Genomic DNA, 20,169 nt, shown 5'->3' on the forward strand with positions numbered 1-20,169 from the left:
ATAATGCAAACCTCTCTATCCTCTACCAGGGCTCTGAGCATAACCAGCCTGCCCTCCGTGTCCACCTCCTGCCACGTGACTCTGAACGGAACGTGCGGTGCTACCCAGATTAGCACTCCCCTGGCATAGGCAGAGTACGGGGAGCCCACCACCATGCCACTCCACTTTTTCTCAACCAGTTCTAACTTGTGCCGGTTCAGGTGTGTTTCTTGCAATAGTGCAATGACAATCCTCTGCCTTTTGAGGTACAACATAACTTTATTCCTTTTTAAATAACTATTAAGTCCCCTGACATTCCAGGTGACAATCTTAAGGTCTCCCATGGCAAGTACGTTCCTCCCTGCCTCCCATGTAGCGACCCCCAACCGCCCACATGACACAGATAGCGTTTCGGTCCAGTAACTCCTCATATAAGCTCAAACTCCCTTCAACTATATACACAACTAAACCCCAACTTCCCTCCCCTCCCCCCACCCGTGCCTTCCCCAACATCACACACCCCAACTGCTGCCCAGCTCCAGCCTCAGAGCTCAGGCACCCCCACATCTAGCTCCACAAGCACCGGTCGGTGAACGGAGCCCAGTAGGGTGAGGTCACCCTAACGGCCACCCAACTAAAACTATTGTGGGGTAAAGAGTATCGCCCCGTAAGGCTCCCGATCAAATAAACATTCACAGTGTCTTGACAAATAGTGCAATCATCTGGCCTTCTTTACCGGAGGTGTCACACCGACTATATTCAAGTCCCACGAGCCACGCCATCTTGCGACGCCATTTTACGATTCCCGTATCTCTTCAGAGCCCTTTCTGGGCCGAACTTCCGATTCCTGGGGGCATCCTTGCGCATCGAGCCATCCCATAGCATCCTCCGGGTTTCAAAAAACAAGGTTTTATGTGCATGGAAGACCTTCAATTTTGCAGGGTAGAGTAACATATATTTGTGGCCCGCTTCTCTCAGCCTCCGCTTTACAGACCCGAAGTTCATGCGACTACGTTGTACAGTCAGAGTATAATCTGGATAAGCCGTGATGTTTGCCGCTCCTCTCGTGATCGTCCCTCCTTTACGGAAGTATTCCAGTATCCTCTCCCGGTCGCGGTAGTTAAGGATTTTGGCGATCACAGGCCTAGGCGGGTTCCCCGGAGGTGGCCTCCTAGTTAGGGCTCTATGTGCTCTTTCTACTGCAAATCCTTGAGATAGGGCCCCTCCAGGTATCTCCTGTAAGAACATGGATTCGATGAAATCCGTAGGGTCACGGCCCTCTATCCCCTCCGGTAGGCCCACGATGCGGATGTTGTTGCGACGGGCTCGTCCCTCAGCCTCCTCCGCTCTGCTCTCCAGGTTGCCAATCCTTTGTGTCAGGGCATGCAAATCGGCCTTATGAGTGGCGCAATCTGCTGTATTCGGGCCAACTTCTTTTTCAAGAGACTCCGTGCGCTCCGCCAGGGCCCTGACATCTTGTCGTAGCAGATTAACGTCCTCTTGGACCTCCCCAACCTTGCGGTCCAGTGCAGTCTTTAGTTCAGTAACGGCCAGTTCCAGCTTTGATTCCCAGGCCGCCCTCAGTTCCACAATCGCCGCCAGGATTTCTTGGTTTGTGCATGAGGACGTCGTGCCACTCCCAGCCAGCGCATCCTTACTTTTGGTAGTGTCCTGGCTCGGGGGAGTTTTAGTGAAATCGTCTAAGGTAGGCTGTTTCACCTTCGGCCGCACCGGCCTGCTCGACATGACTCAGGAAATCGATCGGTTGCTAAAGTAGCAAGTTTGTGTACAGTGCACCTTCACAGCCAGGCCATCGTTCAACTCGCTCCTATTCGAGTCCCGGGCCCTGGTCGGCCATTTTGAGTCGCCCTTTGTTCGCGGGGTCTTTTAACTCGTAGCCACCGATCTCCGTCGCCGTTGATCCTATTCTCTCCAGAAGTTCACAATGCGTGGCCAATACCTTCACACACCATCATGTGTATCGTCGGTGGTCAGCGATCCGTCGTACCGCACATATTTGCCCGGATCGTTGCAGGATCTCGGGAGCTCCTCCAGAACGCGTCCTCCTACATGGCTCTGGTAGCCACGCCCCCCTATTTGCATTTGTATAGCGCACTTGCAGTCCAGAGGCATCAAGGTGCTGAACACTTTAATTTTGAACACTGTTTTAGTTGGTTAAGAAGATCCCTACACAAGGTTTAGTTCTGGGTGTGAGGGCAAGTATAGGTTTTGACACAGACATACTTTTGATTTGGATTTACGGACATAGATGTTCGTTTGTTTATTTAGGAAGGGAAAATCACACCTTAGTTTCAGGGCAAGTTAGGCCTTACACCATTCTAATATAATGATTTGCTTATCAATCAGAAATCTGTTGTCTGTGTCAGCTCTTGATACCATTCCTATCTCACAGTGATAATAACTATTATTAACCACCAAGAGGTATTGCAGATGTGACGGGTGCTAGATAGATATTATTTAGTTTAAATTATTAGTTTAATTCCCATGGGCTACTATATTTGCCCAATGGAAGGTGAACATGGCATTGTGCATGTGCAAAAGAGTTTAGCAATGCTATTTAAAACAAACCATAGCCAGATTATCAAAATACTGAGGGGAAAATAGAATTTGACTTTAATAGTAGCTTGTTTCTTCTATTTTGTTAAAGCCCTTGGTGACATAGTTCTATACATTGTAGATCTAATAATTGCCCCACTCCATGAAAGGCATGTTATTGACCATAGAAATGAAAGGCTTAGACAGCTTGCCTGGATTTTAAGCAGTGTGAGCAGCATGAGGGTATTCCTACTCCTATTCCCTGTGGATCCTTTACGCAGGTGTCCAGGGCAAGGCCATCGCTCTTGGATCCCGACCCTTGGGCTGGATAAGTGAGGATCACCTGGGTGGGGGTCCTTTGAGGACTAAGAGCGAGGCGCCCTTGGGAGAGATATGGTATCCCCACATTCCTACCATCAACTAACCTGACCCTACCCCGACCTTAATGGGCTATTGTAAGCTTGTTCCCCTCAATTTCCCTAATGTGACATATGGCAACCCCGGGATGAGGAAGAGAAGACTACGAGGAATGAACACCAAACATTTTTACCACCTAGGTACTGGGACAAGGAAGCTGCCTCACGAGCCTTGGGAAGGTCAGGCATGTCTTCCTAATTATGGTCAGGCAGATTCAATTGACCAGGCACACCTGCAGCCTGTTAGAAGGAGGTACATAAATTGAGAGACTGGGAACACCCAAGTGAGTGAGAGAAGGAGATGCAGGGAAGCTGGCGTGGCAGACACCAGCAGGGGACCCGCTCTTCGAGGAGGCAGCCGGGGGGGACTGGAAGCTGAACCAGGACGCCAGCAGACCAGGATAACAGAGGACGCTGCCCGCACTAGCGTAACCACATTGCTTGGGAAGGGCGCCCCATTGGACAACAACAAAAAAAGATGTTGTTTTAGTCACTCTGCCTAAAGAAATTATTTCTGTTGCAGCGGAACAGAAATAATATTTTTATGAAGGCAGAATGAAAAATAAACTATTTCTTTTTGAAGTCTGAAGGTTCCCCCCACCCCATGACATGGAAGCCTCTAGGCTGGAGGCCTCCATGTCATGGGATGGGGGAGCTTCATGACTTCAATAAGAAATAGTTTCTTTTTGAAGTCATTCTGCTGCCTTCATAAAGAAATTATTTCCATTATGGTTGGGTCCTTCACAGAAATAATTTCTTTATGAAGTCAGAGTGACTTCAAAAACAAGCCATTTCTTTTTGAAGTAATAGGGATCCCCTCAACTCCATGATGCATGCCTGTGTGAGTGTGTTGAAAGGGTGCACATTTAAATGTACGGGTGGCTGGGTGTGCATGTGTGTGTATGGTGAATGGTGTGTGCTTATGTTCAGGGGTGCAATGATACCTACATTTCGGAGGGATGCGGGGGTGCAAACCCTTCAAATGTTGGGAGAGGTGCTAACTTCACGGGCGGTGGGGGATGAACAAACTTATTTATGTGGGCCATGTAACTTCTTTATGCATTCTAATGAGACTATTTCAGTGCAGCTTCAATGTTACAAGCAGTAAACTCTCTCTAGTTGAAAAGCACCCACTTACGGACTGCTGTGAGAATACGCGGTCTCCTGTCCCCCCTCTACCCTGGCATGCAAGTAGTAAACCCACATCAAGATTTCAATTGTCATAAGAATTAAGCATTTGAATGCAGGTACTAACAGATAAATGCTTTACGTTAGTTATTGCTGGGCCTTTGCTCTATAAATCAGCCAGGTCGAGTCAACACAGCCCTAAATTTCAATTGGAGAGGGCTGAAGCCCAGTTAGCTCAATGGTGTTGTGCCACTAATTGTGTTTAATCCTTGGTTACTTATTGGTTATCTTCATTACTGATAGCCATGTTATTCCTCGTCGCAGTACTTGTGTATGAAGCACTTTGACTCATACACAAGTTCTGGGATGAGGTAGAGGTACATGGAGGTAATGCCTGGCTTAATTACCTGTACTCTTCATTACTCCTAGTCCCACTCATCCTCATCCCAGTACTTACAAGGAAAAGAGATGTGGAGGTAATTCTGGGCCGAGAAGCTGATTTTGGGGGTTGGGACGAGAGCTGGGAGGGAGAGAGGATGTGTGTGTGGGGCTAGGGTGGGACAGGGATTGTGCACTAAATCGTAATGGTTATCCATGTCCAGGCTAAGCAGGCATGACATATGGCATTAGTGGCTAGAGAAGCATTTTGGTGCAGCCAGTCTAGTCATTTATTAGTTTGGCTTGACTTTTTTTTTTAACTGGTCATCTCTGATAAAGCAGTCCTGCTAAGTGTCATTACCTGGCTAGACTGGCATTTGGGTGCTGCCAGTCTAGCCATTTCTTACTGCAGCAGTGTATATTTTTCTGGGCATCTCTGATATAAGCATGATAATTGTTATTGCTTCAACTACATTTTGGTGCAACCAGTCTAGGTATGTTAAATGTGGACTGGCATGCTTTACTGTAATATGTTATTACGTGTCTAGACTGGTCTACATTGGGCAGCCAGTTGGACATGTTTTCATTGTGGTATGGCATTTTTAATAGCAAAGCATTATGTTAATTAAAGCATTAATGTTCCTGTGCACTGTTGGTGACTTGCATGTATTGGATTTTTGGATTGGTGTTACCCCACAAAACAATTGCAAACGCTCTGGCCTTTTAGCCATTTTTTCTCATAAAGTGTGCTGTGTAATGCATTAAAACACATATTTATATCTTTCTCCTAAGGCAGAGTGCAGGGTATCCCTGCAGCAGCACGTTCATGCGTATTGCGCAAGCATGGTAACCTAGGCCGGCCCGGAGTGTGGTGCGACCTGTGATTTGTTGCCGAGTTGGGGGGCCCCCTCAGCATGGCTCGCAGGGGGGGGGGCCCCGGAATTTTGTGTTATGCCACTGGCCGACCGAGTCCAGCCGAAAGCAGGAGGAGAACCGGGGCGAAGAAAGAAGCACCAGGCAGCCGAGCAGGGGAAACAATGGGAACTGCAGGGAGAAGGAGCAGACTGCTGGTGAGTGTCAGAGGGACACACAGACACTCCAGGGAGCTCTGATGCAGACCGCAGGCAAGCAACGGTCCGCACAGGAGAAGGAGCAGACCGGTTGTGAGTTTAGGAAGGGCAAAGAGGCACTATGGAGCTCTGAATCAGACCACAGGTGAGTGCCGGTCTGTGCATTTTGAATATCAAACTTAAAGCAAACTTACATTTAACTACAAAAGTGCATTTTGAATACTGAAGGAACCGGCAGGGGGCTGAAGAGCCCAGGGATCCTGCTCGTGTGACCTGTAATGGGTGGACAACTGCACCTAGACCACTGAATCCTGAATACTGAAGACCCAGGATATTGGGAAAACCAACTGGTAAAAAGAACGAAGAAAAGTACAAAAGGTGTAGTTAAAGTCTTGGGGAAGGGAGCCCGGAGGCTGAAAAACCTGTTCATGTTGTCTTGAGCACAAGGTCTCAAGACCCCTTTTTGTGTGGAACTGCGTTGCCTGAGACTGGGCAAAGGGAACCCCCAAGATTATCTTGAACTATGTTGCCTGGAGCTCGAGAGAGGTCCTCTTGAGACTTTTGTGGGACTTTCTTACATTTGGGGAAAGAGAGCTCAGAGCTGGAAGGAGCACTGAATAAAGCTGAATACTGCTTCTTTGGTTATTAACAACAAATGGTTAGTCTAAATAGTGAGGGCAAGTATAGGTTGTGTACACAGACAGACTTTCAAGTGGGATTATTTGACTCAGACTTCCCTTCGTTTTATTCCGATAGAGAAATCCCACCTTAGCGTAGGGCAAGTTAGGCATTCAACCATCCTGACATTTGATTTAATATAGTGTGTTCATTTGAAATGTAAGTCTGCTGTCTGTGTCTTGCTCGATACCTTCACAGCAGGGACCAGCATGTTGAACATGTACCTTGTAGCAGTAGTATTAACCCAGAGAATGAGAGGAAAGCAAGCAGATTCTCCAAAGACCTACTCTTCTTACCTGTAGACGTCGAAGGGTTCTGTTGGAGTATAGTTGATATCTTTCAGCGACTCAGGGGGCTTGTAAGGCAAGGTTCCTCCAACACCACCTCCACTGCTTGACCAGGTTATACTTTTCAATTTGGATAACCCAAAGTCAGTCAACTGCAAAATAGTTAAAAGTATAAATGCAAACACAAGAGCCTGAAACATTGTACTTCACAGAATTTTTGGGAGTTGATTTGCCCACAGATCTAGATGCAACCTATTGAAAGTGCATTTCCCTAGGATCCATAGAGGAATAGTGAGTGGCTTTCGGAATTTGAGAGACTTTACAACTTGAATAAAACTGCATAAGCATTTTTCAGTATAAATGAAGATCGTCTGCTGTAATGCTCATTTAATTTCAGGTCTAAGGCAGAATTATATGAACATTCATTTAGGCACTGTGAGAAACCTGAGGGTATTCTCACTCCTACTCCCCTTGGATCCTCTACGAAGTTGGCCAGGGAAAGGCCATCACTTTTGGATCCTGACCCTGGGGGTGGAGAAGTGAGGGAGGGTCACCTGGGTGGAGGGTCCTTGAGGATTGGGGGTGGGATGCCCCTAGGCAATACATGGCATTCCTGTTTTCCTAGTAAAGGTCAACCTAACTCTTCCCAACTTTCATAGGCTGTTACAAGCCAATTCCCCTCATGATTCCACACACAACACCTGATAGTACTGGGACAAAGAAGAGGCAACTGAGAGTAATGAAGATTGCCCCTCTTCACCACTTAGGTACTGAGATGTGGAAGCTGCATCCCAAACACTGGGAAGCTCAGGCATGTCTGCCTGACTATGGTCAGGAAGGTTTAATTTGCCTGACACACCTGCAGCCTGTTAAGAGGGCTGCAGGTGCATAAATTGAGCGACCAACTAGGAGAGCGAGAAACCACAAGGCGAACCAGCAAAGAGAGTTGCAACAGAGAAGCAGAGAGACCAGCACGGGACCCACTCATCGTGGCACAGCCGAGGTGGAACTGGATGCCAAACAAGGACGCCGGCAGACACAGTCCTCAAATAACACTGTCTGTGTTCCTAAGAAGCGGCAATGCGAGTAGGGCTCGCATCGCCGGTCTTCCCTGCTGTAGTCCCCGAAGATCTTTCATCCAGGTGGCCAGGACACAGCCATCGCGTTTGGATCCAGTTCCTCGGGGTGGACCAGTGCAGGAGGATCACCTGGGTGAGGGGTCTTCAGGGAGTGGGACACCGGATGGTGAGACGCGGTATCCCCTTCCCTGTAAAAACCTTTACCCCATCCTACCAGGTAGGATATTTACGAACTTCACCCCCCTTTGCAGCACAAACACTTTCTCACAGACAGCCTGTTATGAGAGAAAACAGACTAACACCCGAGCAGTATACCTGATGTGTTCCAATGCAATGGTCAGACGAGGCCAGGAAATTATTGACCATCACATACACCTGACTCCCATCAAGTTTCCCTACATGGATAAAAGGCGGAGCACAAGAGCACACCCTGAGCGAGGCAAAGCGCATGAGGAAACGGCAGTTTCGACATGGCAGCTGAATGAGAGGTAAAAGATGGCAAAACAAAAGGGGATCGCAAGGAGGGAAGTTCCCTTGACCTTTTAGACAAAGAATCGTTACTTTCCAGAGTTCTGGAGATTAGAAAGAGTAAGACCAGGAAACTAGACGGAAGAATCCTGTATTGTGTGTCAGAGAACCTGGGGCCCTCCTGCATCAATAATCAAGGCAGGGAGAATCACCAGCCGCTGTAGTACCATCCTTGGCTCCAAGAACATAGCAGCGTCAGTGAAATCAACACAGCCTGTGAGTTGGGGAGACCGATACAAGACCGGTTTGTGTTGAAGCCAAGGTTGCAAGCAGCAACATTCTATGGCGAGCGCTGGAACGAACATTGTTAAAACGTCTGTGATAAAAGACGCAAGTAAAGTTGAACTGCTGATGAGTGATTGAACTTTGAAACCAAGATACGATACCTTTGACAGAGTGGACTGGCACCATGTGGGTACTCAATCGAAGGTCTTTGTAAGGTACCTAACTGAGGAGTGACAGAAATGAAAAGTTGAAAGAAAGTTCCATATCGGCAAAGAATAGTGAATCAAAGTGGTTCTGCGACGGTTCGAGTGAATTCCTGCACACAATCTTCGATTTTGATGAAGTAATGAAAGTTTGAAAAGTAGAAAAATTGGTCCGAGCCCGTCAGAGGGAGACTAATTGAAGGTTTTGTGTTAAAGGTGGGTCTGAGACCGGCAGAGGAGGACCCATGGTGAACAGCGAACTACCCGAGGAATTGGATATGTGAAAAATCCAAAGTACATTGTGTTAAAGTGGGTCTGAGCCCAGCAGAGGGGGCCCCGAGGTGAATTGTGAATCACGAGAGAAATTGTGCACTTGTGAAATCCTAAGAAGAAAGGAACTTTAATGTTTGTCACATCAGGCCCTCGGGAATAAGAGACTTTGAATGGCAAAGACTTTGCCACAGAAGGTCCTGATGCTGAGGTTTTGAACTGCATCCTCGTGCTGAACAAACCAGAGAGTGTGCTAAATTTGAGTTTGCCACCTTGTACCATGCTGAAAACGTGGGAATGGGAGCTAATGGCTCAGATATACCAACATATAATTTCCGGAACACTTTTCTTTTGTATAACATTGTTTCCCACACTATTTGTATTTAGAGGCAAGGATTGGCAATAGTATTATCACTATAGGACCTTTGAAAATGAATTGAATGTAATTGATATTTTATTTCTATTGCGCTCATACACAAGTGTTTCAGAGCGCGACAAGACAAGGGAAGGGGAACAGGGGAGAACAAAACAACAATCTTACTAGGCCCAGTGACATTTAGAACACGCAAGTGCATGGGAGAGGGGAAGGGGGGGAAAGTGCATGGAAGGAGAGAGAAAAAGGAGAGAGAAAAAGGAGAGTGCGGAGCAAGGAGAATCAGATAAATAATAAATTAATAAATAATGAAAGCAACAAACAGTGGTAGTGCAGCCAGCAGGTGACAAGACACCACTAGGACTGTGTTATTAGTTGATGGTCGTAGCTTGCTCCCATCTTTAGATTTAGGATAAGATAGGCGTTTTTCAAACCCAATTGAAGTTCAATAAATACCCTTGAATTGTGATCACTTGTGTCTGTCTTACTGTTTGATACCATGCCTTCCTTATACCCGCCCAGAAGCGGAGGGGAACCTGCAGCAGAAGCCATCGGGAGCAGGAGCAGACCGCGTGCGAGTGTCGGAGGGACCCACCAGAACCAGGGAGCTATGAACATGACTACAGGCAAGTGCCCGTCCACCTACTGAGTGTCAAACTATATTAAAAATGTAATATTTCAAGAAACCAGGGTATACTGAATACCGAACTACATGAAACCTTAACATTGTAAGAAACCAAGGTATGCTGAACATCGAGCTATATGAAAACGTACATTACAAGGAAATGCAGATATTCTGAATACCAACCTATATGAGACTGACTTTTGAACACTGCATTATAGGGAAACTTCCCACTGAATAATTAAACAAGCACATTGAATTGCAAACTTTAAAACACCCTAACCTTGAGACAAGTGTGCCTTCCAATTTTAATTTGATTAAGAAACACAAGAATACTTTTGAACTCTGAATTGAAACTTAAATCATAGTAAAGCTGTGTTGGACAGTGAATTACATCTAACCATACAATTGACTACAGTAAAGACTAAAGAAAGCAGGAACAATGAACTTTAATGAATGCATGCAGTGTGGCAAGACAACTACTTGGCAAAGGGTGTGTGATACATGGTGGCAGGGCCACTAGGCAATCCAGGAAACGCCAAATGATATACAATTACACCCTAAGAGCCAGGAGACCAAAACAGCAGAGTCAAGTAAGGGTGATTTGGCGCACAGGAACAACTGCCAAGGAACTTGTATGTTGGGCTGAAAACTCCAGGGAAGCTGGTTGTGCGACCTGTGATGGGTGGACCATGTGGTCTGACAACTGCGTCTAGACCAGAGAATCCTAATTGGTGAGAGCTGACGACATCACAAGAATAGCTCAGCAAAACCACTGCAACACTTTTGAACTACATTTGTTGTCGTGGGAACAGAATCCTGAGACCCTTTTGTCCTGGGTTGCACCACTTAAAACTTGGGGAAGGGAAACCCAAGGATTGGTCTTGAACTATATTGCCTTGAACTGAAGAAGGTAACTTTTGAGACTCTTCTTTTATGGAACTTTCTTATGCTTAGTGAAGGGGAACTCAGAGAAAGCTGTGAGCAGGAAGAGGCTCAGAACCTTGAGTTAAACATCGTTACTTTTGAGTTTGATATCCCTACACATTGGTTTTATATATTTGCAAGGGCAAGGATAGGTTGTGGACACAAACAGAATTTTAAGTTGAACTCTTTGACAAAGACTTTCCTTAGTTTCATTCTGGTAGGGAAAACCCACATTAGAATATGGCACATTATGCCTTCAACCATCCTGACCTTTTAGTTAAATAAACCTCTTTTGTTGAAACTTGAAGTCTGTTGTCTGTGTCGTACTTCATGATGCCTTCACAGCACCAATGTAAAGATCCACAATCATGTAACCGCCAAATCAACCAGTCACACATTCACCGCTCACCCACCTACTCACTCCCTAATCTACTGATTCACCACTTGCACATCCACCTCCCAACTGACCCATTCACACATTCACCGCTCACCCACCTACTCACTCCGTAATCTACTGATTCACCACTCGCACATCCACCTCCCAACTGAACCAGTCACACATTCACCGCTCACCCACCTACTCACTCCCTAATCTACTGATTCACCACTCGCACATCCACCTCCCAACTGAACCAGTCACACATTCACCGCTCACCCACCTACTCACTCCCTAATCTACTGATTCACCACTCGCACATCCACCTCCCTACTGAACCAGTCACACATTCACCGCTCACCCACCTATTCACTCCCGAATCTACAGATTCACCACTCGCACATCCACATCGTAACTGAACCAGTCACACATCCACCTGCTCACCCACCCACTCACTCAATCTACAGATTCACCCACTCGCATATCCATCTCCCTCCTGTACCAGTCACACATCCACCTGCTCACCCACTCACTCACTCACTCCCTAATCTACAGATTCACCCACTCGCATAACCATCTCCCAACTGAACCAGTCACACATCCACCTGCTCACCCACTCACTCACTCACTCCCTAATCTACAGATTCACCCACTCGGACATCCATCTGTCAACTCAACCAGTTACACATTCACCCACTAACTCACTGTGAAGGCATCATGAAGCAAGACACAGACAACAGTTTCAAAGTTCACAACAAAATAGTTAATTAACTTAAATGTCAGGATGGTAGAAGGCCTAGCTTTCCCTATACTAAGGTGGGTTTCCCTACCTGAACAAAACAAAGGAAAATCTGAGTCAAAGAGTTGAACTTAAAAGTCTGTCTGTGTCCAAAGCCTATGCTTGCCCTCACAATGAAAGCTAAACAATGTGTAGGGATGGCAATCATAAAAGAAATGGTGTTCAACACAAGGTTCTGACCTTCTTCCAGCTCTTAACCTCCTCTTTAGCTCCCTTACCCCAAGTTCAAGAAAATCTTAAGTCTTAAGACATAAGTTTTAAGATTATCTTGCTTAAGTTCAAACAGTTGCCCACTATCCTCATGGTTCCCTTCCCCAAGTTCAAAGTAACAGTTCAAATGAAAAGGAGTATTGAGGCTCCGTTCTCAAGACAACACTTTTCAGTTAATCAAGTCTCAGGGTTCCCTTCCCCAAGACTTCAACGTAGCAACCAATGTTTTTTTCAGTCGTTCAAAGTTCAACTTAACTCTAGGTCAACCTGACCCACCTTCTGGTTTGCGTCACCAGCTCAGTGCTCCTTCTTGGTTTGTTTCACAATGTCTTTGGCTTTAGCAATGCAGGGCTCACTAGTCTGGGTGCAGTTGTCAGACCACACCATCCACACATCACAGGTCACGCAACCAGGACCCCTAGGTTCTTCAGCCAACACACGCTCTTCTGCATTTGCCCCCGTGTACAGATTCCCATGCATTTAGTTCATCTTTGTCGGCCTCTTGACTTTATGTGCAGTTTTATACTCTTCTGGCTTCTACTAGTTAGCCATGTGGCTTTGCCATAACGTATTACACACCTCTTGTCAGTCTTTGGCCTTGACGCAATACATTCATTCATAAGATTCTCTTTGTGGTGGTCTTGTTCATGCCCCACCTTTTGTTGCACTCTTGCACACTTGTTCTTTTTCCCATAGGTTGCTTTTATGTGGGCTCTTTCCCTCTTGACTCATTAGCTATTTGCTTTGCCTGTAAAGTTGTATTTCAGCTTAGTATTCAACATGTTTAATTTCAGGTTTTCATTCAGTTTGGTATTCAATAATAACTCATCTTGGTATATACCTTTCATTCATACGGCGCTTCGTTATTCATGCGCAGCGAGTGTCCCGGCTTCGGAGTGGCTCTCACTGGTCTTCAGCATCCGGCGACTCATGCTGCTTCCTTTCGCTTCTCAGTCTGGCACTCCAACCTCTGCGAGCCCCGCTCGCACGCCAGTTGGAATCAGGCATACGCCGGCAACTTTGCTGCTTCTGCGTGGACGCGGACGCTGTCCTCTTTCTTTCCTGCTTGCTCGCAGCCCCAGCTGCCCGATCTCTGTCACAGAGGCTCCCACACCTCTAGGATGTCGGCCAGCGTCCTGGCTCCTCCCAAGGTCCCACTACGGCTGCCTCCTCATGGAAAGGGTCCCCTGGTCTCTCCTACACAGGCCTCCCTGTGGCTCTTTTATCTGTTCCACTCGTGTCCCTTTATACAGCTGCAAGCACTTGACAGGTTGCAGGCGTGAATTTCCAATTTGGTTTGCCTGACAGTCATTAAAAGGGCCATGCCTGACCTTGCAAGTACTGTGCAGAAATCTTCCTCGTCCCAGTACCAAAGTGGTGAAATGAAGTCTTAGTGTTCATTACGCATAGTCGCCTCTTCCTCATCTCAGTAGCGCCAAAGCTACAATGTGAGGGAATGAGGGGAGCGATTCTACAATAGCTCATAAAAGCCAGGGGAGGGTTAGGTTGGTCTTCAATAGGGAAAGGGGGATACCACATCTCACCTATGGGCATACCACTCCCAATCTTCAAGGTCCCTCCACCCAGGTGATGCTCCCTCGCTTCTCCACCCCCAAGGTTGGGTTTCAAAAGCGATAGCCTTTCCCTGGCCACCTGAACAGAGGATCCAGGGGGAGTACAAGTGAGGATACCCTCAGGTTTCTCACAACTCCCACTCACTCCCTAATCTACTGATTCACCCACTCACACATCCATCTGCCAACTGAACCAGTCACATCCACCTGCACGCCCACCCACTCATCCAGCTCACCGACTCACTCGGAGATCCCTCAGCCAAGTGAGCCACCATTTGCACTATCCACATACTTGGACACTACCATTCATCCACTTACTCATCTCCCCAGCAACACATCTATCCATACAACCTAATATCCGTTTACTCCTCCAACCAGCCAACTTGAAAAGTGACAGTATCATTACAAATCAGCATGACTCGAGTATATTCATTAAGATAGTACTGGTATCATTCGGCAGGTCAGCAATGCTTTGCATTTGAGATTATCAAAATTCTATAGAGGGTTATTAATAGTTTAAATGCAAAGCATCATTATGGATATTATCAGACTCCAGAAGAGAACCAGCAAGGTGTGTTCTGTTTATGGATAACCATGTCCTAAAATGGATATGGAAATAGTGCATAACAAGCAGGGGGTGAAGAATTAAAAGTAGAATTATACACAATGAATGCCTATTGGCACCTTGGCGGGGGAGCCAGCCAATTAGGTGGCTAGGAATGCAGACTTGAGCGTGTTTCATTGCGTCTGACAATCATCTCCCCCTGCCGTCATCTTCCGTCCACCCTCAACCTGTTTTTTTTCTTGTTTACCCCGCTATGCTTACCGTATTTCTGCAGCAGCAGCACTCCCCGGCGCACCTTTCTCTCTGCTCCTGCAGGCCGCCATAAAAAGGGAAGAAGGGCTCTGTACGGAGCCCTGCTGCCCTTTCCATGGTGGCCATCTTGGAAACGCAATTTCTTTCATTCAACAGGATGCATGCGGCGTCCCACTGAACGAAGGAAAATATAATTATTTTAGCATGCTGCGTTACCACTTTGGCAACCCGGGGCGCTAATAGCCTTGATCCCCCGTTCCAAGTGCTGCTGAAATGAGGGGTAACGGCCCGGGTGCCCTCGTTATCCACCCTCGCTTCGGCTGGGCCGATAACTTGGGCTATAACCCCCCCTCCCCGCCATTCCGTGCTTGGAACGGGGGATTAATGCCATATTAATTCAAAACTGTGTTTTTTTTTTAGTTAAAACACAGTCTTTATAAAATGTATTTATTTGTTTTGGTTGCAAAAAATTAATTTACACCTTTACAAATTTTGCTTATCACATAAAAATACATGATCAAGTATTGATGAAGACACAAAAGAAAGAAAAAAAAATCATATGTTAAAACATTTAACACATGACAAAACGTTTAAAAACATGTTACAGACCCACATAAAAGAACAAAACAGCCCCCAATATTCATTACTCCCACAAAAAAGATGTTCACATATTTACATCAAGGATTTGATACGAAAACTGCATCTTTGAAACATAAAAGAAAGAACAAAAGAAAAAAGAAAACACAGCAAGGCAAACAATCAGAGACCAAGAGCGTTCAAATTACTACACAATTATTAGTTAGGTGGAGGAGAGTACTCCACAAACTGCCCACTCAAGATGGCACCATTTAGTGGCAGCAGGTGCTCCTCAATCATCACAACAAGTCTAACAGTTGCTAACATGATAGAGTTAGTATTGCCCTGCATACATCAAAGCCAAACTAGATGGTATTCAAAAGGGGAATAAGAGGTCAAAAATGCACCCAAACAACATTGCCTGTGTTTGCCAAAAAAGTTGCAGTACATAAACAGATGTTCTAGTGTTTCACTCTCAGCAGGGTTTAAACAGAATCTGCAGCCCTCCCACTGCACCAGGTCCCTATAACCAGACCAGTTCCCAATCCGGATAAGATAAGATCCAAACGGAATCGCATATAAGTCCTTCTTGAATCTTTGTCAGGGAAGCGTAATAAATAGGGCAGCCGAGGTGTAACTGCCTGCCTAAATGTGGCATAGGTCCTGAATGAGGAATAACCTCCGATCAGATCAGAGTTGCGTGCACATGAGTTTTTAAAGAAACAACTTAACTTTACTCGGCGAATCAATTAGATCCTGCTGGGACATTTATGAATTTCACTAACACAAGTTTTTTTAGTAGAAAGCATGTCAACTAACCATACATTAATCCATCAACCAACATCAGAGTTAAGGTTACGGACAAGGAAGTGGAGAACAGAGGGGGAGGAAACCGTGCCGGGTGGCATCACCGCCAGAACAGAAAAACATTACACATCCTATTCACACATATTGCATATCTCTAGTGGGAGTGCCATAACGCATCTGAGTCATTACCGTGTCATGGTGGCTTCCGCGCCTCACTCAGCTACAGCAGGTGTACATTTCACGGAATTGCTTGAGCTCCACTGTGAATCCCATTCAAGCAAGTTGGTATCATCATACTCCATCACAGACGGAAACACAATTTAGGAGCGTTCATCCAATGGCGTGTAATCAACCACAACGCAAGTGTCCAAAAATGTTTTATTAGTCTGGTGGGTGGAGGGAACCGGTCTGACTTTATCCCCCGCGATCAGCAAACTAGAACGTTTGCAAGTGAAAGCAGATCTTGTATATCAAAAATCTTCGCCATTGCTTTCCAGACCGGTTGTGAAGGACCGGAGGGGGTCTGTACTTCGGCTCTCTATATGGCAGAGGAGAGGCACAGAGGACCCCAGCCAAGATTCTCTATTATTGGTACGTGGTCGAGCAATCAAGGCCTAGCTTCTCAGGAGGTGATGCAGGCTGATTCTTAAGTACAGTGTAGTCCCCAAGCACCCACAAAGGAATTTCCGCACACTGTATTGGTTAAAACACAGTCTTTAAATAATTAAAATTCAAGGTTATGTTCAATATCACGATAACTCAGTTTGTACTCGGTTATCTATAATGGCAAATATACAGATCTACATGGTACCACAATTACTATAAGATCTCTTTAAAGTGCATCAACTGTACGGTTAAATGGCACACAAATCAGTTTGTAAAGGAAACCAACAATAGATGTAAGAGGAAAGCAGTTGGTTAGAACAATTGTCAGAATACTGGCCCCAATACCTAGACACAGTTCTGTGTGGAGATCCCCCCCACCTGGGCAACCTGTAGAATAAAGATATATCACAAGCCCAGTCCATATATTGTTCACAAGAGTCTTTCCAATAGTTCTGCAACCCCAAAGTACCTGGCATTGTAGCGTTCCTCGTCTTGGAATCGACAGCCCTTCTTGAGTGCCCTCCCTTTAAGGCAGGAGTCACGGGTCGTCAAATGTTCGACAGAGAACAGGGTGAACTATGCCGGTGAAGTGGCAGCTTCTTTACTAGCGGTGCTCGTCGACGGGGAAGCGTAAACGCCCTACAAGGAAGACGCGTGCGGGGCACCTTGGTGTCGATAGTTCAGGACCGCAAAGAGTTTGAAAAACTGTGGCCCAGCAAGGGCGTTGAGTCGTCGGCGTCTGTGGTCTTTGGGTGGCGGGAAACCCACCTGCGGATACTCCTCGGCCCGTCGGCCTGGCCTTCTTCAGCGGGATCCGACGGGCGATGATGCAGACGAGAGCGTCTTTGGATCAGGAGTTCTTAGGCAACGGGAACACGGCGCCCCAGTCGGCGACGGCAGTCGTCGACAGTGGCGGACAACAGTCCAGGCACTTCTCTTTGGGATTTCGCGGCAGTCCCCGTCTCCAGTCAGCAGCCTGTCATAGGTCTGTCTACCAGGGAGCTTTGGCAAAGATCAGCTGGTGCACGATGGTCCGTCGTAGCTCGGGAAGAGGGCGACTTAACAGGTCCTCTCTGGGTCAGTCCTTGGAGACACCGCAGCTTTCAGATTGATGAAGGAGAGCAACAGCAATTATCTTCCAGCAGGGCTTCAAGGTCAAGCGTCAGTTTCACTCCAGTTACTCTTGGTAGTTTGGACAGCTCTGAACACTTCTGAACATTATTCCTAGCAGTGAAAGGTCCCCAGATATACTGTTGATCTCCCATTCATTCCACTGGGTCACACATGAGCATCCAATCACTATGAAGGGCATTCAGCAGTCTGTCAGCCAATCAGGCACACGGTGTATTCAGGCCATTCTTCTCCATCCAGACACTCACAACACAGAATGTGGATTCGGACAAGTACCACGACATTCAACACTGCACACTGCATTCATACCAGTTTCGGGCACGCCTGTCTCAGTCATTGTGACAAACACCAGAAACCAGACATCGAGAACAAGAAGTGCATATTCGTCACATACTCCATTCACTCAGGTCCCACCCACAGATGTACCCACAACATACAGTTGTTGGGAAGGCTCCAGCCACTCTGGTCGGCACTTCCCCACACTACCATATATGGAACTTCCACCCAACAGCCAGTCAGGGGGAAGAGACAGAGACAGAGTCTGGGCTTCCCGGGACTTCGGGAAGATCAAGGTAACAGGCGTTGGAAGGCAAGAGGCCACGGGGACCATCTTGTCTCCATCAGGAATCTACCGGTTCCAATGACAGGGCCTGGGCATCCCAAAATGGAGGACGCTCAGGGCACCAGTCAATTCAGCACAGAGCTGCCACCAGCCCGTACCCTGCTCTGTGGGCCACACAAAAGGTGCCCAAAAACATACACTAGAGGCACAGGGTTGTACCCTCACCCATGGGTGCCATAAGGGTATCCCATGGGTCTGTACACCAAACCAAAAGAGCTGCACCGCCAGGAGTACCACATGTACTCCTGCAGGGAAAACACGACTGAACACATGATAAAAAGCATTAAAGAACAAGGATATCCTGCCCCCCCCCAGACTGAGGTTAGGGTGCCTAATCTCCCCCGAGATAGACACCCTCATCCAGACGGTCAACATACCTTCTGGAAAGGCCATCTGCATTATCGTGACTCTTCCCTGGTCTATGCTGTATGGTGAAGTCTAGCCCTTGCAGGCTAATGGACCACCTGAGCAGTTTCGGGTTCTCACCCTTCATCTGCATAAGCCACTTCAGGGGCTTATGATCTGTTTGGACCTTGAAGGTAGACCCTGCAAGGTAGGGCCTAAAACGCCTAAGGCTCCAAACTATGCTAAAACATTCCTTTTCAACAGTAGCCCACCTAAGTTCTCTACCCTTGGGTTGTCTACTGATGAAGATGATCAGATGTTCCCTCCCTTTGTCATCTAACTGGGACAAGACTGCTCCAATTCCGGTGTTGCAGGCATCCGTCTGGACGATAAAGAGTCAGCTATAGTCAGGCACACACAACACAGGTGCCCTACACAGACTTTCTTTCAAGCCATCAAAGGCCCTCTGACAGTCTTCAGTCCAGTTAACCTTCCTAGGTTGTTTGGGTGAAGTCAGAGCTGTCAGAGGTGCAGCTATGGTTCCATAGTCCGCCATGAAATTGCGATAATACCCAGTGAGGCCCAAAAAGGCTCTCACCTGGGTTTGAGTAGTGGGAGTCTCCCAGTCATGTACATCCTGTACTTTACTGGGGAGAGGTTGGATTTGACCCCCTCCTACTTCATGACCAAGATACGGGACTTTCCCCTGAGCTATCTGGCACTTGGTGGCCTTGATAGTGAGGTTAGCCCTTTTCAAGGCCTGCAACACCTTATCCAGATGTGTCAAATGCTCTAACCAGGTGGAACTGTAGACGGCAATGTCATCTAAGTAGGCCACACAAAAGGCCTCCAGGCCACTGAGTGCATGATTGAACAATATCTGGAAGGTGGCAGGAGCATTCTTCAACACAAAAGGCATGACCCTAAACTGGTAGAGTCCCTCAGGTGTCTAGAATGCCATCTTTTCCTTGGCATGGTCCGTCAGAGATATTTGCCAATAGCCTTAGGTAAGGTCAAAGGTGCTCACAAATTTCCCAGTACCTATGGTGTCCGTGAGTTCATCAGCCCTGGGCAATGGGTGCATGTCAGTTTTGGTGACGGCATTGACTCCTCGGTAGTCCAGACAGTACCTCCAATCCTTGGTACCTGCCTGGGAACTTGCCTTGGGGACAAGGACCACTGGGCTGGACCAGGGACTGGTTGAGGGTTCAATAACGCCCAGATCCAACATCTTGGCAACCTCAGCCTGGATGTGGTTCTTAACTGTATCTGACATACAGTAGCACACCTGCTTTTGACAGGCACACTGTCACCAGTGTCAATTTCGTGCCTACACCACGGTGTAAGGCCTGGTGTCAGTGAAAACAGAGGCATACTGCCGGAGCAAAGCCCTGCAGGCCTTCTGCTGCTCTGTCGTTAGATCGGGAGAGAGATGCAACCCTCCATTGAGCCATCATGAGGGTTGCTATGCAGCAAATCAGGAAGGGGCTCACTCTCATCCTCTTCTTGCTCTGAAGCTAGCAAGAGACATGAGACTTCTGCTTGCCTGTGGAAAGGCTTGAGCCTCAACCAGATAATTGACCTCGC

At 47.1% G+C, this 20,169-nt stretch overlaps 1 protein-coding gene across 14 annotated transcripts in view; it reads right to left on the reverse strand.

Moving 5' to 3' along the window:
- Positions 1-20,169, reverse strand: part of LOC138527333 (receptor-interacting serine/threonine-protein kinase 4-like) — a 437,375-nt gene that overhangs the window by 322,710 nt on the left and 94,496 nt on the right. For all 14 annotated transcript variants that reach the window (XR_011283901.1, XR_011283902.1, XR_011283899.1 and 11 more), the window contains exon 4: positions 6,502-6,644. Coding sequence is in view for 9 of the 14 variants with exons in the window: in XM_069638392.1 (XP_069494493.1) it covers positions 6,502-6,644 (143 nt within the window). In the remaining 5 variants the exon portion in view is untranslated. The remainder of the gene's footprint in view (positions 1-6,501; positions 6,645-20,169) is intronic.

Source organism: Ambystoma mexicanum, chromosome 14 (genome assembly GCF_040938575.1).
Source record: "Ambystoma mexicanum isolate Mex_15411 chromosome 14, UKY_AmexF1_1, whole genome shotgun sequence".
Classification (NCBI taxonomy): Eukaryota; Metazoa; Chordata; class Amphibia; order Caudata; family Ambystomatidae; genus Ambystoma; species Ambystoma mexicanum.